Source organism: Solanum verrucosum, unplaced genomic scaffold (assembly GCF_900185275.1).
Source record: "Solanum verrucosum unplaced genomic scaffold, falcon-dt-bn FXZP01000128.1, whole genome shotgun sequence".
Lineage (NCBI taxonomy): Eukaryota > Viridiplantae > Streptophyta > Magnoliopsida > Solanales > Solanaceae > Solanum > Solanum verrucosum.
The window spans coordinates 200,021-224,628 of record NW_026020327.1 but is presented as its reverse complement, the minus strand read 5'-3'; the positions used below and the strand labels follow the sequence as shown (position 1 = coordinate 224,628).

General features: G+C 30.8%; 1 protein-coding gene and 2 pseudogenes across 1 annotated transcript; 1 reads left to right on the top strand and 2 right to left on the bottom strand.

Annotated features, from left to right (window-relative positions):
• Positions 1-3,506: 3,506 nt before the first annotated feature.
• Positions 3,507-12,730, top strand: LOC125835654 (probable complex I intermediate-associated protein 30). Its single transcript, XM_049514767.1, has 8 exons — positions 3,507-3,589; positions 6,969-7,049; positions 8,334-8,447; positions 9,015-9,071; positions 10,530-10,621; positions 11,792-11,872; positions 11,961-12,059; positions 12,182-12,730. The coding sequence occupies exons 2-8, from the start codon at positions 6,998-7,000 to the stop codon at positions 12,371-12,373; spliced, it is 687 nt and encodes a 228-aa protein (XP_049370724.1). The 5' UTR covers positions 3,507-3,589; positions 6,969-6,997; the 3' UTR covers positions 12,374-12,730.
• A 2,749-nt stretch (positions 12,731-15,479) lies between these two features.
• On the bottom strand, positions 15,480-18,187 carry LOC125835671 (6,7,8-trihydroxycoumarin synthase-like; annotated as a pseudogene).
• Positions 18,188-22,469: 4,282 nt separating this feature from the next.
• LOC125835670 (5-OH-xanthotoxin synthase-like) lies at positions 22,470-24,289 on the bottom strand (annotated as a pseudogene).
• Positions 24,290-24,608: the final 319 nt, after the last annotated feature.

Sequence of the window (24,608 nt, the reverse complement as noted above, 5' to 3'; positions counted from 1 at the left end):
AGAATAATGTATCGGTGGTTTAGTTTTGTGGGAACAACAGGGATTCTAGTTTTTTTTTTTTTAAATAGTAGGGAAATATTGAGAATATGTTAACTAAGTGTGTGTATTCTTCCTTTTTTTATTGACAAAACCGAATTCTTTTTGAAAGGCCAAATTTATAGGGAAATTTTTCAAAATAGCAATATTTTAGCTTCTTATGGGACCCCTTAGCAATAGTTTCACTATTTATTTAAAATGTCAATATTTTAGTTTGTTAAGTTCTGATTTATGTATTTTTTTTTATTTTGATTAATATGAAAGAATATAAATATTAAACAATAGAAAATCATGAGACAAAATATTTAAGAAAAATTAAAAACAATTTAAATTTAAAATCAGTTACATATTGAAGGAGCATATGTCGCCACTATTTGGCCGAACGTTTTTTTTCCTCTGTTGCTTAAAAATTCCAGTTTTTGAAAACAATATTTTTCCTTACGAATCATTACACTGATCTCATCCAATCTTCTTCGCTTTGTATTCGACATATGTTTGAAACTAAGGTTTAGAAAATTCACTACTACAAAGTATACAGTTCAACGGAATTCACGATAGTTCGACATAAACTAAGGTTTACATAATCAGATATAAAAAAATGTTGGTACAGATTAATAATGAATACAACTCTTTTGACATTATAGTTCAATTACACAAAAAAATACAACTTTGAAATCTATATAATATATAAATACAAATTAATTGTAAATTAAGTTGTTATTGAAAATACAATTTTGGTGAATACATAATACATATAATAAGTTGTATTTATTGTTTAGTTAGTTGTGCTTGTAATTGATATCTTATAGAGTGGAATCGTTTTTCAATTTCTAATGCCCTCTGTTTTGGAAATTAACTTGTTTGAACTACTTAGAATATGTACAATTTAAAATACAAAAACTATTGGTATAGATTAATAATGAATACAAATATTTTGGCATTATAGTTCAAATACGCAAAAAAAAAAATACAGTTTTGAAATATATATAATATATAAATACAAATTAGTTGTAAATTAAGTTGTTATTGAAAATACAGTTTTGGTGAATACATAATACATATAATAAGTTGTATTATACACCATAATCGGTGATTTTAAACAGCAAATCAAAATAAATCTAAATGAATAATGGAAATTACCTTGCCAATCAAGAAATCTCTTGAATTAATAAAGAGATTTCGTTTAACAATCGAGAAAATTTCTTGAATTAAAATATATATTTTGCTGAACAATTTGTCAGCACCTTGAAGAAAGAGAATCTGAAAACGTCAAAAAAGGGATAGAAACGTGAAAGACGGGGGTAGAAAAGTGAAAGGTGAAGAAGGAAGGTTAATGGGTATTGATTTAATTATTTTTTTTAAAACGGTTATTGATTTAGAATTTGGTCCAATATAGGACTGTTTTCATAAATAAAATTAATTTTAAATACTAAAATCTGAATACATATTATTTTCTAAAATATTGTCATTCTGACATTTTAAATAAATATTTTAATGTGTTGTTATTTTGACTAATTATGTTAGGTATTGTGACTTAATTGCTAATTTTCCTAATTTATATCCCTTATTGACTCCTTAGCTAATGAGCTTAGCATTAGTCCTTAGCCCAAAACTAATTTTTATTCTGAAGAAGCCCATTACAATATTTTCCAAGTTCCCTTTATTGGCACAAAATATTTTTATTTTGATGACCTTTAATTTTTGGGAAGTTTTATACAAATTTCATAGTGTTAAGAGTTAATTATATTTTATTTCTATTCTTTTTTAAATTACAAAAATCTCTTAAATTTGGTGGAATCTAGATACATTCCAAAATGTCCCAATACATCACATTCTAGTTTCGGGTATATCCCTCAATGTCCCAATTCATTTCGTCTAGGTTTCAGATACATCACTCAACATCCTAATACATCACATAAAGTGATGTATCCGAGAATAAGAGAGTAAGGATTTTTGTAAATTTTTCAAACGATAGGAGATTTTAGAGATTATAGTAAATAAATTGTGTATTTAAGTAATTTTTTCTCAATTGGTGTCTTCAAATATAATAATTTTTAATTTTTATCCTTTTAAGTATTTTAACTAAAACGTTAGGGATTGTTTGATAAATTAGAGTCGACAAAATGGATTTAGCCCATGGGACCGACCAATCCAACTCGTTATTGGGGTAGGGTTGATATAGGATTTTTCAAGTCCATTTAAACTAGGGCTTATAAACCTGACCCATATAAGTCATTAACCCTTGAGGCTTGATCAGGATCGGGCCGGGGTCGGCCCATGGGCCAAAACTATTTATTTAAAGATAACTTACATAGTGTATGAGTTAATTACTTAAAGGCACATCATGTTGTAATATTACGAATCTTATCACCAGATACATGTATCTCGGATACATGAACTCAAAATTAGGTCAATTTCTTCTAGATACACTCTATCTCTGTGAATTTGTATGTATCTAGGATACATAGATAAATTTTGCCCCCTCACCTCCCTTTCATCTCACTCGCCACTTTCTTATCTCACTCGCATATCTGGGATGCATCACATCAGATACATTTATCTAGTATCATAAATATATGTTTATCACACTAGACTTTTTGCTAGTGTTATTGAAACAACACCATTATTTGTCATATTTGATTTGAAAATCTTTTCATCTTCTTGATGTTATATAATTTGAAGTTTGAAAAGAAAAAAAAGAAAGGGCTAGCCCGCGACCCTTCTAGGTTTGGGTTGAACATTTTCATGGCACGCGAGACTGAACGGATCCTTTTTGACAACTCTAGATAAAATATATAAAAATAATATTAAATATGACATATTATACATAAAAAATAATTTAACCATTTTTCCTACTTCTTATGTCAAATGATTTCCCCTGTTTTATATGTCCGCTCACCTTCATGCTTAGGGGTGTGCATTCGGTTTTTCGGTTTGGTTTTACACTATTCGGTTTGGATTTTCGGTTTTTGGTTTTGTAAAAGTGTAATCCAATCCGATCCAAAATAAATTTGGTTTGGTTTGGTTTTCCTCTATTCGGTTCGGCTTTTTTCGGTTTGGTTATTCGATTATGTCAATAATTAATAACATATATAACCAAAGTAATAATATTTAATCCCTTAAATATTCTTTCTAATATAAATCATAAGTAAAGCTTAAAACACAATACTTATAAGTATACTTATTATAGATGTAATTCAAACATAAAATATAAATGTAATCATCATGAAAGACAATAACCAAAAAGGGACAAAAGTGGTTAACTCCAACTTAATTCTAAACCTAAACATTATATATATATGTAATTCGGTTTTTTTAGGTTTTTTGGTTTTTATTTTTTAAAATCCGAAACCAAACAAAGTAATTTATTAATCCAAAACCAATCCGAAAAACCAAAAAACCAATCCAAATAAAAATTCGATTTGATTTGGTTTGGTTATTCGGTTTAATCCGAACAGTGCACACCCCTATTCACGCTAACACACAAGCTCACTTCACAACACCACAAGATCACAGAACTCCATTACCAGTCGAGGCTCCCAGTGGCTCTCAGGTAAGGTCTCTTCTCTCTCTCCCTTACATAATTATTCTTATTTTTCTTTTCTGTCCATGTGAATCTTTTGTTGTGGAGTTAGAGAGCACAAATTGTTCAATTCTGGTATTGTTGGATGATTGTGATGTATTTGTGCTGCATTGAACTATAATTCCCAGTAAATGAGAGGGTAAATCAATTGTGCTAAAAGTTAGGTTAAAGTTCTGCCTGCAATGTGTTTGATAAATTGTCTGAGAGACGATTTTATTAGTAGGTGAAGTCTGAGTGGCCAGTGACATTAGGATATTGTATGAGTGCGTGTGGGGTAGTTCGGGTTGGTTTTAAAGTGTTTTGTTCTGATTTGACCAATTTGTAAGGAAGTGGAGATTGGGGAGAGGGAAACTTCTACATGGAGCAGTATGATAATCTATAGCCATAAATTTTGAACTCTTGAAATGGGTTCTTTTATTCGGTTTGTTTGACTTGAGCCTTTGTTAAAACTTAAACCTGATCTCCATTTTATTGTGTGCTTAATGAATTCGCCACTGAAGTCTGATTACCCAAGCACTATTAGGAGTTGGTTTTGAGTAAATTTGGGATGGTTAGATACGTCTTGGACTGCTTGGTCGAATCGCTTGAGTTGAAAATTATGCACACCTAAATGATCTTTCAAAGTACACTCTGTGACATTCTCTGTTCTTGTGCTTTTGGAGTCAAATATTTCCTTTTTTGGGCTGAATTTTTTTGTTACAAGCTGTTGGTTTACACTGCTAAATGGAGGAATTGTTGCTTGCTTATTAGTTGTTAAATCTGTTTTATGAACTAATACAACCAACTCTCATTCATGAGCAGACTAAAGGAAGCTCCCTTAGACTTTTCCTTAATGCAGACATCTTCTGAAAGTAACAATGATTATCTTCAACTGAACAGCACTATTAATCTAATCAAATTAAGTTTTCCGTCCATTATATACACCTAAAGAAAAAATTAGCAGGATGGAGTTTCAAATTGGTAGATTGGGTCAAACTTATACAGATCAAAGCAGATTATGTTAATATATGAGCTATGATCTAATCCGTCCAAAAATCTATTTTGATAAATGAATTAGGTCAGTATAGGTTGTTTTGGGTCGTAACCCAATCCGCCCCAACATAAAAGTATTTTATAGATTTAGATAAAGTTCATTTAACTGAAAATCATTTTGAGAAACTACTCGAGAAACTGGGATCCATATATGTGCTGAGTTTAGGAGCTACAGAAAGGAAAGAACGAGCTCAAAAGCAAAAACTAGGAGTCAAGCTTAAAAGTTAGTTTGATATTAAAAAGTTTGTAGTAGAGGATGATCGGTAAAGAAATGAAATTTCACCAATATGTTGCAAGAAAATAGAGTCTGATAATTCTACAAGCAAGTTGATTTTTGAGATGCGAAACAAAATAATATCGACCTACCCCATTAAAATTCGATAAATTGAACATGTTATATATTTATATGGGTCAAATTTGATACTTGTAAATGTGGCTATATCTAATTATGAAAATGCATAACATGAAAGGACATGATTCTCGTACTGAATTTTACTTCACAAAAATACAAACAATCGGCTTTAGCTTTTGAAGAAAGATATATCTATTGATAGAGTAGACCAATATGTTCATGAACTCCTTTGAAAGCTCTTACACAACTCCAGTAAAATAAATATAACTCTAACAATAAGTTAATATGTGAATGAAATAGATGCAACTAAGGCTTGGATTATACCAAAACATAAACAATTGGCAAGTAATAACACTCCCTTCCCCTAATATCCTTAAGAAAAGATCAGTATTGAAGTTGATTAAGATTAGGGGCTACTAGAAGCTCGTTCACTATGCCTAATTTACGTGTACATCCCTGCTCCGATCCGACATGTTAGGTTCGACCTTGTCTCGTTACATCACTTTTAATTTATTCATTCTCACATATTGAGATTTGTAACTTGTTTTCTATCTTACTTGTGGGTGCTTTATGCTATTGCCTTTTGAAGCAAAAATGCCTGAAAATACAGACAATAGTCCGAAAAACAAAGGTAGGTTCTTGGTTTAGCTGCAACGTAGTTGGATTGAACAAAACAAAGGACACTCTTCTTCTCACTTTCTCTCATATAGAGCTGTTGTTTCTACTTAACAAAAAAAGAGAAGGACTGAACATTTCATATACTAAATTGTGGACAAAACCAATGTTAAAAAATAGGGGAAGTTTGGGGAGGACCAAAAGTGCATCAAGATTGCAAATATAAGGGACTATTAGTGCTTCATGTGAAAGAACAAGGATGATTTTGAGTCTCAGCCCAAGGCACTATTTTGGGATTTTACTCCTCCTTCACAGCACTTCTGTTCATTGACCTCAGGAACACTGGCAGAAGTGACTCCCTGTCTATGAATGTCGGAAAGCATTCCCATAAATAAGTGATCGATCACTATCTTGAGATCTATCAAGAAGCGTCTTTGATTCTTTGATTTTTTGGTATGCTCTGAGAAACCTTCTGCTTCACCTATTTCTCTTTCATTGCCTCCAAATTTTCCGGGATTCAGTTGTTATGTTCGCTTAAACTTATTATAAACTATTCGAGTAAATCGGGTAGTGCGGCAAAGTTTTTTCAAAGTCTTGTAATCCATGTTCTATTTGATCCACTACACTATAATCATGTATGATCTAAACATGAGGGCGTACTATTTATGCTTGCATTTCAAATTATTCTCTTGAAAAATGGGTATTGGTAGATCCTAAGGACTCTCTTCCAAGCTTGCAACTGTTTTGCCTTTCCATTTATCTGGATTGACTCCGGCAATTTCGTCTAGTTAAGTAGCTTGCACTGTAATAGTCAATTTGCTATATGACATTTTCCTCCAACAATTCTTGAGAGTTTGTGTCAGAGGGGTTTTACAGAGAAGAACAATAAGGGGAAGTTTTCTTTTTGGGTTTAATTTGTTTCTCAGTTTACTTTTAACAGATTTATTTAGGGAAACCGTTAGTTTTAAGGTTTAGTACTAAAAAGTGTCTATTTCTTGCATACAATGAGGACTATATCTGTTACGTAGCATCTATTAAGGACCAAAATAGTCCAACCCCATACAATAAGGACCATTTTGATCATTTCTCTCTTTTTCCACATTGGCAAACCGTCTCCTTCTTGTAAAGATTCAGCTACCCTTATTCCTCTGTATACTATTTTTCTCCATCTAATTGAACTTTGAGGTAAATAAAGTAAGGAGAGACATTGCTGGAAGCCAGAAGGCTTGCTGTCAATAGATTGGTATATGATCTCAAGCAATTTAAGTCCTTAATTTCACAGTAGCATGCCTTGCTTTTTGTTGTGCAGTATCCTGTCTCTAATAGCTGAAACTCAATTCAATGTTGCAGGAGTTTTCTTACAGGAGGGGAGGTTAGATATGTCTAGGTTTCGCTCACTATTGCAAGCATCGTTGAATGCTACAAGAAGAGGTATTTCACCTGATTATTCTGGAATTTTTTCATCCAAATCCCTATGCTGCTTCTGTTTCTGTTTTAGCGGATACTTTTCATTTCTATTTCCTGTTACCAAATACTACTAGGATTTGATGTTCGACCCATTTTTTGATCCTTTTAGCTGACATGAGATGGAATATATATTAATCCCAGCTTGTGATGCAAAAGTGCAGAATCGCAAGTGAAAAAGCTCACTATACCACCAAAAGCAATGAGAAATTCATAATGACTAAGCTTTGAACTAACAAATGAGCAAAGGAAATCTAAATTGGCAGCCAAAGAATGAGTTTTATTGATGCGAAATGGTATTTATACAACAGATGAAAGCAACTAAGAATCAAGATTACATCTACACTTAGTTACAAATGAAATCCCAACTAAATCCTAACCAATTCTCCATCCAAGTTCACCGAACTTCCACTAACAAACCTTATGTAGTTATGTGTGCTGCACTGAAGATACATCTTTGTTAATTGCATTCGCCATCTTATTTTGGTGCATCAGCTTGTTTGCCTTTCAGATTCTGATTGTTAAGTTATTTTAATAAGTAAATGTTTTTTGAAGCCATTTTAGTTAATGTTTATGGAAGCCATTTAGTTTTAGCTAGTTAGGACCCTTTGAAATATACGGGAATTTTGCTTCATAAGTCCTTTCTTGCCAGTCTGACAGTTAAAATGGGTCATACTTTCTTTTCGTTTACCATTTCTCACAGATCAGTTAAAATAAATTGTTAAAATGGCTGGGTGATCTGCGAGAATTCCTGTCATCTTTAGAAACTTAGAAATGTCTTTGCTTTGGTGTCCTTTCACGTCTATTGTGGAGAGGCTTGTATGTTTAAAAGGAGTTGAGTGAGGTTTATAGATAAAAATGATTCACCCAGACCCCAGTAGTTCTTTACAGCATTTATGCAAATAGTGTAAAAGAAAGAAGAACAGGGGCATAGATAACCTTTTTCATCTGCACATCTCCATTGACGTGCTTAGCTGTTAATATTAATTAACTTCTTTGTCATGTTCTTGTTGTTCTCCCTCATACTTTTTGCTTCATTAGTTTATGATGGGTGTTGGTATTATCTTATGGGTTTGTGGTAATCCCTATCTAGCTCCTCAAGTTGACAAGTAGTTGACCAATCTTTTGCCAAGTGTGTAACAGTGTATTCTTCATTGAATCAGCATGCGAGTAAAATGGTGCTCTTATTTTGTTACTTCTGTCTATCAATTATAGCAACTTTCAATGCGTAATAACTTTTTTCACCTGTAGCACTCGCGTGGAACATTGAAGACCTAGTTCCACCCAGTGAAAGATACATTTTCAACTTTAGTTCAAAGGATGAGCTCAAGAATTGGCATTTATACTCAGATTCAGAATATGGAGGTATATAGACGTACATACTTCTCTTACATGTAATACGAGTACTTGGTAACAGCCAAACAAGAACTTTTTTGGGTATATTCCAACCTGTTATTTTGTGCAATCAGTTTTCCTTATTTATTCTCCTTTAGTTATAGACTTTCATAGCCTTATTCTGCACATGGTTCTTAGTGGAGGTGGACTCTCAGCTTTACAGAACACATTGTTTTCCATTTGAGATGAATTTATTATTTTGATTACTCCAACTAAAAAAAAAAAAATACCAAAAATTATGAAGAAATATTCTATTTTTGTGAGCATCTAATTACAAAGCCTAGATTCTTTGGTTTTACAAAATACACTTGTCTTTTCATATCTGCATATATTATGTTGAGGTGCTCGTAATTGTTATTTTTAGAAATCAGAGTGATGGTACTTAAGGAGAGTGCCCTTACAAAGTTAACCAATGACTACAGTCTCCAAGAATCATGCAAGGCATCTATAGACTGAGGGCTTTCTTTTCTTTTGTCCAAGTGTTCACCAAATCCAAGATTAATAAGACTAATAAATACCCTGATGATAATATCTCAGGTCTATCCTCAGCAGCTTTGGAGATTAAGGACACTGGAAATGGGTCAACTAGTGTTGGTAAATTATTTTGAGTGTGCATACTGTTCTTTATTTCCTTTTTGTTCTTTTTCTGTTGATCTTCCCTTTTCCTTTTTAATTGTTCTTAGTCACTTATAATGTCTTTATGTGTTATACTTCTCTTATCCAACCTCAACTGCTAATGGTTATTTCTCACTTTTATCTTGGATTATTGACTGCATGTGCTAGATAGCTCTTTGGTGTAGAACTTTTGTTTTCCTCTGAAAACAGTACAAACAATTAATTTTACAGTTCAGATAACTTTGTTAACTCATACAACAGCAGCAACATACCCAGTGAAATCCCACTTAGTGGGGTCTGGGGAGGGTAGAGTGTAGGCAGACCTTACCACTACCTCGTGGAGGTAGAGAGGCTGTATTACAATCTCAAATTCCTCGCTGGTTAGAAACTATGGATGCACTGCTTGCAAGCATTTTGAAGTTTGTCTTAGTAAGCTAAAGCCTTGACTTTTTATCTTAGATTTAATTAAAGTATTGAGACACAGTAACTTCTCTACATGTTTGAATTTCTTTTGGTTAGATTCTACATCAAACGTATATAAGTTTATTTTATATCGCCTCTTTATGGACTTCACATATTGAGCTTTAATTGCTCCTATGACATTGATAATATTTAATGTGTAATTTGTTGGAATGATATTGTTGCATTTGGCTTTAGTGTCTGTTTGTGGAAATTCTTCTCCTTGGAAGCCAACCGACTGAATTAGCTACGGTGTGCAAAGAATTAACTGGTGAAAAATAGTTAAACCATGATCTCTTCTATCTCTCAACCTATACTTGCAGAGCGTAGGTGATCTCAAGTCCCGGATAAGGGAAGATCGTTGTAGTAAATTGACAGGCAGCGTAAAAATAGTCAAATTCCTACAATTCATATAGCTGACCCAACTTTGTTTGTTCAAAAAAATAATAATTGATTGATCGCTTCTATGTGGCTGCTGTAAAAGCACTATAATTGGAGTAGCATTATTTGGGGCCTTCAGTGTTGTATGTGGAGAAAGCCATTGACCTCTGAGAATACCACCGAGCCTAAAATTCCACTTACGTAATTTCTTTGTTCTGCCTCGCCCATGTCCCTTCTTCAATCTTGTCTATTGTAGACAATTCTTGGTGATAATCATGAAAGTATGTCAAAAGATGTTACTCCCTCTGTCCCATTTTATGTGGCACCCTTTCCTTTTTAGTTCGTCCCAAAAAGAACGTCACCTTTTTATAATTAGAAACAATTTAACTTTAAAATTTCCATTATATCCTTAATGAAATGAATCTCAACCATACAAATATCTAAGTATTGTTTTAGACCACAAGTTTCAAAAGTCTTCCTTTTTTTCTTAAACACCGTGCCAAGTCAAAGGGTGCACATAAAATGGGACGGAGGGAGTACTATAATTAGTGTTACTTTTCTCATTGAATATAGACAGATTTCTGGTTCTTTTGACAGGTCTTTTCTCTGGAAACCTCTCTTTGGATGTTATGGAAGGATCAAAGTGGAATATGACTCGAAGTGGCTTTTGTGGAATGCGGTCTAAAAAGGTGAATGCTACTCAACCATCCTAATAAATACTTCATGCCCTTTTCTTGTTTGATAATGAGATAAGTCACAGATTCAAGATAAAAAATTCGAAGGAAGAGATGACAAAGTCCTAGAACACCAAGAGAATAAGAGAACTTTACTGGGAAAACCAAAATGAAAAAAAAAATACATGATAACTGAATATAAGTAGAAAAATAATGGACGGGGCAGCATCTTGGTCAGCTTGGGCCATCTGCACATCTTAGACTTAGGTCATCTAACTGATATTGTATGTTTTTGTCTCCTTTGTGACTGTTGATAATCCTTCTATTCAAAAGTTCAGATCTGTCAAGTTGGCTGGGTTAATCTACAAACTAACCCATTTAACCCCTTAAAACAGGTCCCTAAGTGGTCCCCTACCTCCAGCTCCAACTCTTGATTTGTCTGACCCTCTAACTTAAGGGGCATGGGCGGCCAGGTCAATTATTAGATGGTTAGACCCCCTAACTGGACCCAGCTAGGAATTGGTTCATGACCCACAGACCAACCCAGCAGGGGCCTGCTTGGTAAGACAATCTTTTTAAAAATAAATAGAAAACCCCCACGAGAATTTAGCAGATTTATTTGTATACTCAAATATACATGATCTGGATGTGAATTGATGATCTATTCCTCAAGTCTATCAGTGAACCATCTCTTCGGACTCGGGATAGTGATAGATGTTAAGTCCTTTCCCCTCATTTTCTACTCCCCTTGTTTTAACTAAAGAACTATCTTTATATTTGCCAAGTCTTACTTCAATAAAGTTTGTGATGTTTCATTTGCATGCGAGATAGTCTCTCTTCCTTTTTTTTTTTTTTTTTTTTTTTTTTTGCATTTCAAATTTTTAATTAGTCAATTAGTAAGAGTGTATTTCATTATTAAAATTTTGCATTTGAAAGTTAATGAAGTAATAAAATTTTGCTTTCATTTGCTATGAAACTTCAATATATCACTAGTTGGCTTTATCAAAAGAGTGATTCTCATATAGCAGGCACTAGTGGTGAAACTTCAAAAAAAAACTTAAATGTGTTTGGTATAGTTGACATGTCATTTCTGACTGCCCCTTACACAATATTACGATATAGAGGATATGTTTTGTTTTATCTATTAGTAGCGTGGCTTTTCCTTCTAATTTTTTTTTCTTGCAGTTTGATGGCTTCATTGATTTGGATGGATATGACACAATAGCTCTTAAACTTAAAGGGGATGGAAGATGCTATATTTCTACAGTATGTTCTATGTTTTCATTGAACTGCTGCTATTGATATTTAGATGAACTGTGGAAATAGTCATTTCTCACTAAGAGCCTAATCGCAGATATACACAGAGAATTGGGTCAATAGTCCAGGACAAGATGAAGATAATTCATGGCAAGCATTCGTTTTTGTGCCAAAAGATAACTGGTATATTGCAAAGGTAAGTTCTTCATTTCTTTCATCGTTCATGTGATGTGGAAGCTATATCACATCGCAGAAGGTTCAAATAGAATACTTGTGGGGGAAGAGAAGATAAGTAGATTGCTTTTATTGGCTGTGTAGATCCCACTTACTCGTTATGCACCTACATGGAGAGGGAACATAATAAATGCAAGGATGGAGATGAATCCAGCTCGAATCGTTGGTATGTCTTTATCTGTCAACGCAGAAGGTGGAGTTCCAGATGCGAAGTCTGGTCCTGGTGATTTTGGAGTTGAAGTTGATTGGATCAAAGCCTTGCGGATGATGCAGTAAACAAAAGTGGAACATTATAAAGAATGATTGTAAAAGACCAGGACCTTTGAGGCATCCATGCTTATCGGTTGAGCAAAGATCGCAGAAATGCTAGCTACAGAGTTGGTATTTTTGAAGTCATCAATCGGAGATCGGAGAAGTAGGAGATACAGGTTCGTTTTCTATGTACCTCAGGAAAGGAGTGAAATCTTACGATTCACTTTGTTGCTTAAATAGACTCTACAACAGTCTACATCACCAAAGTTTAAATTATCAAAAAAAATTCTCTTGTAATAAATTTGGCTCTTCATTTTGATTATATCCTTTGTCTTTTACAAGGTCTGGCAATCAAATATTTCAGCAATGTGCTAGTAATCAGTAATACTGTTCCAAGCTGTTTTAAAAGACTCCGTTGGGGGCTCTAGCAAAACCCCCCGAGACTCTAGTGTGGGGCTTAGTTTTATAAGACTTACGCCCTAAGCACGTCCAACGCTGGGGATCACCTAACAGATCTTACACAAATTATGTGTTAAAATCTTTAGTTAACATTGTTGATCCTCATAATTCTTGAATAAATGAATGATATTTAATAATTTTTTAATTTGTAGAGATAAGAAGATTGAGAGTAACTTGAATAACAAGTTGTAGTATCACATCTTTACTATTTGGTAACACTGTGAAGATGATTATATATTACGTAAAAAAAAATTACTTTTTCACTTATCATTGGTTTTCATGGTTTTGTCATGTGTCTCAAAATTATCATATGTTATTTAGCTATTTGAAAGTAATCTTATTTTTATTCATGATGGAGTGATGTTTTTATTATAATACTAGAAAGTTTTATTGATTATTTTCTTTTAGGGGTAAATTGTGTAGTATGATAAAAAAAGAAGAAGGGAAAATTGTATAAAATAGCAAACTATTAATTTAAATTAAATATTATAACCACAATTTGATTTAATTGTAACCCGTAGCAAACAATTGTCATTCGCCTCTCTCCCCAGCTTTCTCGCTCGCCACTCTCCCTTTCTCGCTTGCCGCTCTCTCCCTCGCCTCTCTCACTTTATAGAACACAAATGTATAAAGCGAGAGAAAATTGCATATACAAATACAAATACATATATTTTTGTCCTATACACTTATAATTATACAAATACAGATTTTTCTCTGCCCAGTTCTCTTTTGTCTTTCTCTCTTTCTCACTTTATACAAACACAAATTATACAAATTACAAATTTACAATGTATAATTTGTGTTGTATAAAGTGAGTGAGAGAGAGAGAGATTTGATATACAAACGTTTTATTTCAATTCAATTGTATACAAATTCAAATTTTATATATACAAACACATAAAATTGAATTGAGAGGCTGCCAGCGATTTATACAAACGAGAGACTGCCATCGATTTATACAAACGAGAGACTGTCAGCGATTTATACAAATCTGATGCTAGTTTGCTATGGAGCACAATTATATAAACTATAGCAATAGCATACAAATATGATTTTTATGTTTGCTAAACCTAAAATTTACTCTAAAAAATATTTTTAGAAATAATGATTCTTTTATTATTAGAAAGTTAAGATATTAGATTATTTATTGTATAATCATGTTAGAAGTTTTATTTTCTATGAGTTTCCTTAATCAGGTTTGTAATTATTTCAAACTATTATTGATGTATTTTTATAATTTTGTGTTATTATATTATTATTATTATACTATATTATATTAAAATTTTAAAGATCCATAGGACTTACGCCCCACGTCTCGAGGCTTACACCTCACCCTCTACCAAGTAAAATACCCCGTTTTACGCCCCGCCTTTTAAAACATCGGTTCCAATTTTTATTTTTATTTTGTCAATTAACAATGTTAATATTACTGTAAATTACTAGTGGCATAGCAATGACATTCACAATACAAAAAAAACATGTAGGACAAGCAAACGTTAAGATGTTGTTTGACATGAAAACCGAACTAAACCGCAAATCGAGTCAAATCGGAAAAAAAACTCGACTAGTGGTTGGTTTGACTTGGTTTGGTGTTGAAAAAAAAATCGGACTATATTTGGGTTGGTTTGATTTTAACTGAAAAAAACTAACTCGAGACCAAACCAACCCGACATTATATATATAATTTTAAAATTTTATTTTATACATAAAAATATTTTCTTTGATATAATTTTTAAATATTTCTTATACTTTTTCATAGTTTTTATCTTTTAATATATTATTTCAAGTTTGAAACTTAGAATCTCGAATGGTTCCATAAAGATTATAGTCCATAGATGTTGCTAATTATAATAAAACTTAAATCAAAATCAAATTAATACTAATGCAAAAAGAAAATCAATTAAACACTAAGAATGACAATAATATTGAATATTTGTTCTTTGGTTTTACATTGGTTTAGACAATTAAAGTACATAATCTAATTTTAATTTCCTTTAATATTTAGTCATGTAACTAATACTTATTAAACTTATTTTAGCATGATTTAGTACTTTTAAATTATGATTATTTTCATTATGACTTGTTAATTTGCAATATTTGTTTTACGCGATTTTTTTTTTATTATTATTATTATTATTATTATTATTATTATTATTATTGGATATTTTAGTGTCATTAATCATATCATTGTTTGTGTTGTATTCTTAAGAAACACCTTAGATAGTTGTATTTTGGCAGGACTGAAGAAATATTTGAAGTACAAGTAAATTATATGTTTGTATGAATACTTTAGCGGAAAAACCTGAGGTTGAAAAACTCGAGTTTTATTGATTTGGTTTGATTTATAGATTTAAAAATCCGACACAAATAGTTTGGTTTGATATTTGAAAAACCTGAACCAATCCGACCATGTACACTCCTAATTTGTATGAAGAACTACAAGACGAAAGTGGAGATAAAAAGTTGTACATGTTGTGTCAAGGCGAGAGAAATGTGGGCTCAAGACCAAGATAAGCTACATATATAAAATGCATTCACAACCAATGAAATTGACTTATTATCATTCAGTTACAGAATAACACTTCAAAACAATCCTTTATACGACAAAGTGATTAATTTGAATCGAAAGCAATTGATGCCTTACCTCAAGAAATTCACTTTGGGATGTAATTTAGAAATATCTTTTAGGGATAAGGCAAAGGTCATTTTTCTTATTCACTGTAATTCCAGGTTTACCATTATGTCAATGTCCTCCTTTTTCAACCCATAAGGTAACTCCCAATCAAATGCATTAAGAAGATTTGATAATGCAAGTTCCACAGATGCAACCCCAAGTGCCATTGCCGGACAACCTCTTCTTCCTGCTCCAAACGGAATAAACTCATAGTCTTTTCCCTTGAAGTCGATATCGCTATTCAAGAATCTTTCCGGCATAAATTCTTCTGGATTTTCCCATATTTCAGGATCTCTTGCAATTGCCCATGCGTTAATATAAACTATAGTTCTTGGTTGAAGTTCATACCCTTCTAGTGTGGATTTTTTCATTGATTCTCTTGCTATTAGGAGTGGAATTGGTGGAAATAATCTTAATGTCTCTTTTATCACTGCTCTAAGATAAGGCATATTTTGAATATCATCTTCATTTACAATGTTTTTGTTCCCCATTAAATTTCTGATCTCTTCTTGAACTTTCTTCATGGCTTTTGGATTCTTGATCAAGATTGTCATTGCCCATATTATCACAGATGCACTAGTGCCTGATCCAGCAAGTAACACATTCTACATAAAATTGACAAGGAAGAAGATAAAAATAATTGTCAATTCATGAGAAATTCTTAAGGCAATAATAGTGAACACACAACAAATAAAGAATTTAGCGGCAATAATATATATAATTGTCGTCATATTATATTTAGTGGCAATAATTGTTGGGTTTTAAAGATATCAATGGAAAATGAAAGGTTGTGACTTTTTCGAAAGATTATTACCTTTTCGAAAGGTTGTGCCTTTTCTAAAGGGTTGTGACTTTTCTAAAAGATTGTGTCTTTTCGAAAGGTTTGTGACCTTTTCTCCATTTTCCTAAGGGTTGTGACCTCTACAATAAGGCACAATTAGTACCTTTTCATTTACTACCCTTTGTTGGCTATAAATAGAGGGGTTTCCTCTCAATTTCAATATAGAATTTCCTCCTTGTCTTCATACATTTTCTTACAAGCAAAGTAGAGTTTTTGTGTGATTTCGTTGCTAACTTTTGAGTTCACTGAAATTATTGAAGTTTGAGGTACCACTATTTCTTTAATAGATTTATCCATTTTATCCTGAGAGGAAATATCCACAACCTCGAGTTCGATGAGGGGATTAAATTTCTTAAGGGGACAAAGTGAATTTTGTGGACTCAAATATTTTCTTTCTTTTCATGTGTATAGAATTTCTAATTTACTATTCTGAGTACAGGGCTAACAATAATAAACACATATATTTATAACTAAACACACATTTGACATATGTTAAACTATTAGGTTAAAACAGACAAAAAGTATAACTAGATGGGTCAAATTACCATCCAAGCACAAACATGCAAAATCAAATTTAGGCAAAAAATTTAAGAAAAATAAATTAACTTTCACATTTTTTTCAAAAAACAAAAGATGAGAGATTGCGTTTTGTTGGGCGAATTGAGTTATGACCCCTCATTTTCCTATCTTAATTCAACTCATTTTAATTTGCCACAAGAACATTTTGAGCTAATTAGATTAAATATATTGTTTGACCCAACCGTATTTAATCCAAACCACTCATTTGTAATCTTTTTGTACATATGTACAATTGTACAAACGTAAATATAAATGTCTATATGCATATATATATATATATATATATATATATATATATATATATATATATATATATATATATATATATATGTATGTATGTATGTATGTATATGTGTGTGTGAGCGCGTGTAGAAGTAGATAGGTTAAAGAAATGGAAAATTACCATGATAATTCCTTTTATATCCTCCAAAGACAGATCAATTGGTGTTAATTGCTCTTTTTTCAATTGAAGCAAAAGATCTATAATATCTCCTTCCATGGATTTTGGCCTATTGGAATTGTGATGTTGTTCAATTAATTCTTCATAAAACTCATCCAAATCTTTGAAACTCTTCTCAAGTCTGTTTGTCTGTCCGGTAAGTTTATCTATCCAATTTAAAGATGGAAAAAAATCAGACACAAAAAAGCTTGCCAACATAGCTTGAGCTTCATCCACAATATGATTAAATCTCTTCCTTTCATATGCTTCTTCATCAAATCTAACACCAAAAGCAACTCTACAAATAATTGTACTATTAAGTGAAATCAACAAATTACTCAAATTAGTGACTTGAGAATTAGCAGCTTGTTGATATATTTTCTTGATCATTCTTGAGACTTCATCTTTATAAATCGGACCAAATAAATGCACTTTCTTGAGACTAAATAAATGAAGAACACATATTTTTCTCATTTCCCTCCAATAGTCATTGTAAGGTGCAAAGGCAATATCATGACCATTGTAAGACAATTTTTGTTGGCCAACAAGAGAGGGTTTACTACAGAACACTAAATCTTGTGTCTTGAGTACTTCTTTTGCTAATTTTGCTGAAGAAACTACAACAATAGGAACAGAAGCAAGTTTCAATGAGAATACTTTTCCATATTTCTTAGAAAGTTTCCAAAAATAGATATGAGGAGCCAAACAATCAAATTGATGCAAATTTCCAATGAATGGAAGCCCTAAAGGACCTGGTGGCACCTTATTTTTTCCACCCCTTTTGGCTTTAGGAAGAAGAAAGATAAGGCAAATAGGAATGACCACAAAGAGGAGAAAAAATATCATTTTATTGTCTAGTTATTGCCTACTAACTTGATATGCCTTATTTATATATATATATATATTGGCTTTAGGAAGAAGAAAGATGAGGCAAATAGGAATGGCCACAAAGAGGAGAAAAAATATCATTTTATTGTCTAACTATTGCCTACTAACTTGATATGCCTTATTTATATATATATATACTAGATAATGTAATAATATAAATGGTATGTTTCGGGGCTGCTAATAACCGAGTTTTTGAAGCGATTGTTTGCGTGGATAAAGGAATAAGTTTTTTTATCACAATCATATACTTTCTTTGACGCTATTTTAAGGCATAATAAGACTACCCACATACAACATTTTTGAAATATTTTATGTTGTCAATTATCATGATTTATAGTATTTTTACGATAGATTCACTTCAAGATCAGTGGAATTTTTTGTATTTTTTTCAAAACATATTTTTTATTGTCAATTATCATGATTTATAGTATTTTTACGCAATTTTTAAATATAAAAATAAAATAAAAAATAAGACAAATAAATTAAAATGGACCCAATATATGTTATTTTTGTTGTCTCAATTTATGTGACACAAATGAAATTTGGAGAGTCATCTAAATTTTCATATTTTTAAAAAAATGTTTTAAGTTATTAATTATTGTGATTTATAATATTTTTATGTAACTTTCAAATAACGTACATTACTGGTCACTTTGTCCTAATTTATGTGATATGGATAAAATTACAAAATTAACCCTTTTAAAATGTCTTTCAGATATTTTAAGTTGTTAATTATTATTATTATATAATACATTTTTGGTAATTTTAAAATGATATGTGTTATTTTTTTTGTCCCATATATGTGAGCCTGATAGAATTTTGAGAGTCAACGTATTGTATTATATAGCTTTTAAATTGGTAATTATTGTAATTTTTAATGCTTTTTAAGTCATTTGTAAATGATATATGTTGCTTCCTTGATTGGGACTTTTCCATTTGTGACACATATATATAGATATTTGGTGCCCGTGCCAGTACGGGCCCAATAAATATTAATTTTTTTTGTTTTAATTTATGTGATATAAATGGAATTTGAAGATCAGTCGATTTTTTATATGTTTTCTTAAAAATATATTTGAAGTTATTAAATTGTTGTGATTTATAGTATTGTTGCGTTAGTTTTGAATAATATAGGGTACTCATGTTTCAATTCACGTGAATAATCATAAATATTTTAAGTTGTTAATTTATTGTGAATTCTAGAAATTTTGACGTTATTTTCAAATAGTACATGTTACTTATTCTATTCCAATTAGTCAACCAAATTTCTTATATGATTTAAAAATATTTTTAATTGCTAATTATTGTGATTTATAGCATCTTTTATGTAACTTTTAATAATATATAATTTGTTTAAATTCATATGACAATGATAAGATTTCAAGAGTCAACGCAATAAAAAATTAAATTTTTTAAAAAGTTGTACCTCTAATATATTTTGTAGCTAAAATATACTCTCTCTGTCCACTTGTATTTGTCATGTTGCGCTTTTTGAAAGTCCATTTGACTAATTTTCAAAGTTAAATCAGATTGTATTAATTCAATATTTTAAAAAAAGAATTTAAATATGCAAAGTCTATACAAAAAGTATTATAAATTGTTATTTTTTGCCTATGAATATGATGAAAAAACACATTGTAAAATATTAGTTAAAATTCTTATAGTTTGACTCTAAAAAGGAAATCATAACAATTAAAAGTGCATAGAGAGTAATAAATAGGTAATTAAATTTCAAGAAGTTTAAAATAAAAGGTTGAAAAAAAGAATTAGATAAACAACATATATTGAAAATTGAAAACATATAAATAATAAATGGGCCCAAATGAGGTCAAACTTTTTGGCTAATAAAGTAGTAGGTAATTAATGGTGTTAAATTGTCCAATAATATAAATTTTAAAGGTACAACCATAAAAGAAGAATGTACAACACTATGAAGCACATATCATCGAACACTTGTCATGTGCTAAGTAGTAGATATTCCCACTTATTATATATAGTAAAATATTTAAGTTGTTAATTTATTGTGAATTCTAGAAATTTTGACGTTATTTTCAAATAGTACGTGTTACTTATTCTATTCCAATTAGTCAACCAAATTTCTTATATGATTTAAAAATATTTTTAATTGCTAATTATTGTGATTTATAGCATCTTTTATGTAACTTTTAATAATATATAATTTGTTCAAATTCATATGACAATGATAAGATTTCAAGAGTCAACGCAATAAAAATTTAATTTTTAAAAAAAGTTGTACCTCTAATATATTTTGTAGCTAAAATATACTCTCTCCATCCACTTGTACTTGTTATGTTGCGCTTTTTGAAAGTCCATTTGACTAAATTTCAAAGTTAAATCAGATTGTATTAATTCGATATTTTAAAAAAAGAATTTAAATATGCAAAATCTATACAAAAAGTACTATAAATTGTTATTTTTTGCCTATGAATATGATGAAAAAACACATTGTAAAATATTAGTTAAAATTCTTATAGTTTGACTCTAAAAAGGAAATCATAACAATTAAAAGTGCATAGAGAGAGAGTAATAAATAGGTAATTAAATTTCAAAAAGTTTAAAATAAAAGATTAAAAAAAAGAATTAGATAAACAACATATATTGAAAATTGAAAACATATAAATAATAAATGGGCCCAAATGAGGTCAAACTTTTTGGCTAATAAAGTAGTAGGTAATTAATGGTAGTAATATAAATTTTAAAGGTACAACCATAAAAGAAGAATGTACAACACTATGAAGCACATATCATCGAACACGTATCATATGCTAAGTAGTAGATATTCCCACTTAGTATATATAGTAATATATAAATGGATATTAGGCTAAACTATTTTTTGTTAGAGCTTTTATAACTTCTAATATACTGACAATATAAAAGTGTTTCTAAACCATCAGGTCATCAAAGATATAGTAATTACTATAAGTAACTATTCATAACGAGAGGAACCATTTACCTAGGGAATAAGATCGACAATTTGCTACAAAATTTTTAATTAAATCAATAGCGTAAAAAATTGTTATGCTATTAATTAATTAGTTATATTAGTTAATTTTGAAATGAGTAAAATTGTTTTTTTTTTTGAGAGTTCGAACCGTGGAAATAGTCACTAATACCTGTATTAGAATAGACTATTTACCTAAAAAGTGACAACACAAAATTATAGAACCACTGAAGCTTGAAAATGACCTTTGTCCTCTAGCAAGCAATATTTTTTATTTTTTGATGACAAGGGAAACCCGCAGCTGCTATCCTTTGGGTGCGCACAGGATAAAAACCCCGCTCTTATGCAATAGCTCGCAAACCACATAGAAGAGGTAACCCGCTGGGCCACCCCGAAGGGTCTAGCAATCAATATTAAAAGATTACGTGACACACAAAATTCTACATGTGTCTTTAATTTTCAAGATATTTGTGTGCATAACTTAGATATCAAAGGTGAATGAATAGATATCTAGTAGGGACAATAGAACATGTGGTTCTCAATTATTTATAAATTCGCCGTATATTAAAAGAGATTTTTTACTGTAATAAAGTATATAAATATAACTAACATTTTGAATTCTGTCAATAATTGGTGATATATTGAAGGAACGTAACATTATTTTGAAGCAATTATATTTATAAGCACGAAATATGTTTAGATATCATTCTAGTGGTATTTCTATATTGAACTTAATTTGAGAAAATGGATTACAACATGTAAAAATTCTAGTTAACACATGTGATATAACAAATTCTTTGAAAATTTCAAGGAAAGATTAAAATTCTGTAACAAACTTTTTAATGGATAATAGTATAAATCTTCTTACGATTTTGAACGTAGTAAACATAACTGTTATTTATGATTACTCAAAAAATAAATTATTGTTATTAAGCTTATATTATTCTTGAGAAAATCAAAAGTCTCCCTATACCCGACTATTTTAATGTTCCACATTATATATATAATTTGTGAGAGTTAAAGAGAGAGATGTATCGAGCTTTTCAAGATAAACCAAGAGAATATCTTGAAAAACTATATGATAATTAAAAACTGTAATATTATATGCTAAATCGTCATTTTAAGGATGACGACTTAACAACTGCATACATATGTATTATGGCGATTTTTAATAATTGTGTATTAAAATCACCATAATGCTATCACTTTTTGTAGTTCATTATTCCTATCTAGTTAAGGTTAACTAAATAGTACATAATTCGTGTTGAAAAGCAAAATTCACTTTGGGGTGTAATTTAGAAATATATTTTTTGGATAAGACAAAGGTACCTCTCAATCAAATGCATAAAGAAGATTTGATAATGCAAGTTCCACAGATGCAACCCCAAGTGCCAAGCTTGGATACCCTCTTTTTCCTGCTCCAAACGGAATTAACTCATAGTCTTGTCCTTTAAAGTCAATATCGTTATTTAAGAATCTCTTAGGCATAAATTCTTCTGGATTTTCCCATATTTCAGGATCTCTTCCAATTGCCCATGCGTTAACATAAACTATAGTTCTTGGTTGAAATTCATACCCTTCTAGTGTGGATATTTTCATTGATTCTCTTGGTATTAAGAGTGGAGCTAGTGAAAATAATCTTAATATCTCTTTTATCACTGCTTTGAGATAAGACATATTTTGAATATCATCTTCTTTTACAATGCCTTTGTTCCCAATTAAATATCTGATCTCTTCTTGAACTTTCTTCATGGCTTTTGGATTCTTGATCAAGATTGTCATTGCCCATATTATCACAGATGCACTAGTGTCTGATCCAGCAAATAACACATTCTACATAAAAATTGACAATTCATGAGAAATTTTCAAGGCAATATTTAGCCGCTATAATATATATAATTATCGTTATATTATATTTTTAGTGGCAATAATAAATACAGATATTTGTAATTAACACTCTATTAATATTTGTTAAACTATTGGGTTAAAATAGACAAAAGTATAACTAGATGGGTTATACTACCATCCAAGCTCAAATATACATGCAAAATCAAATTTAGGCAAGCTAACAATTCAGGAAAAATAAATTAGCTTTCACATTTTTTCAAAAAACAATAAGATAAAGAGGTTGTGTTGTGTTGAGCGAATTGAATTATGACCCGTCATTTTCCTATCTTAGTTCTAACACATTTTGCCTCAAGACCATTTTGAGCGAATTAGATTATAATCTATATTGTTAAGCCATTTGTATTTAATTCTAGCCACTCATTTGTCATCTTTCTCTACATATGTACAAATGTACATGTAAATGTCTCTATATATGTGTGTGTGTGTGAGCATGTGTAGAAGTAGATAGGTTAAAGAAATGGGAAATTACCATGAGAATGCCTTTTATATCCTCCAAAGAGAGATCAATTGGTGTTAATTGCTCTTTCTTCAATTGAAGCAAAAGATCTATAATATCTCCTTCCATGGATTTTGGCCTATTGGGATTGTGATGTTGTTCAATTAGTTCTTCATAAAACTCATCCAAATCTTTGAAATTCTTCTCAAGTCTATCTGTCAGTCCAGTGAATTTATCAATCCAACTTAAAGATGGAAAAAAATCAGACACAAAAAAGCTTGCCAACATAGCTTGAGCTTCAGCCAAAATATGATTAAATCTCTTCCTTTCATGTGCTTCTTCATTAAATCTAACACCAAAAGCAACTCTACAAATAATTGTACTATTAAGTGAAATCAACAAATTACTCAAATTGGTGACTTGAGAATTATCAACTTATTGATATATTTTCTTGATCATTCTTGAGACTTCATCTTCATGAATCGGACTAAATAATTGTACTTTCTTGAGACTAAATAAATGAAGAACACATATTTTTCTCATTTCTCTCCAATAATCATTGTAAGGTGAAAAACCAATATCATGACCATTGTAAGATATTTTTTGTTGGCCAACAAGAGAAGGTCTGATGCAAATTTCCAATGAATGGAAGCCCTATAGGACCTGGTGGAAGCTTATTTTTACCCTTCCTTTTGGCTTTAAGAAATAAGATGAGGCAAATAGGAATGCCCACAAATAGTAGAAAGAATATCATTTTATTGTCTAATTGCCTAGTGACTTGATATGCCTTATATATATATAAAAAAAAAGGATCTTGGGTTAAACTCTTTTTAATTATTTTTTAGAGTTTTTATAACTTTTATACACTAACAATATAAAAATATTATTAGACTAATATAAAATAAATTATTTTATATTAGTTAAATTTTTAATTAAGTGGGCAAAAATTTTTCTGTGCGACCTAGTAACGAATTTGAGTCGTGAAAGTAATCATTATTATTTTTATCAGGATAAACTGTCTATAACACACTCTTGGAATGTGGCCCTTTCACTGCATGAACGAGAGATGATTT

Excerpts from the sequence above, each read along its gene's own strand:
- LOC125835654 (XM_049514767.1), top strand. The coding sequence starts at position 6,998 with ATGTCTAGGTTTCGCTCACTATTGCAAGCATCGTTGAATGCTACAAGA. Across the intron at positions 7,050-8,333 it reads GTTGAATGCTACAAGAAGAG|CACTCGCGTGGAACATTGAA; the intron begins GTATTTCACCTG and ends TTTCACCTGTAG. Across the intron at positions 11,873-11,960 it reads GAAGATGCTATATTTCTACA|ATATACACAGAGAATTGGGT; the intron begins GTATGTTCTATG and ends GCCTAATCGCAG.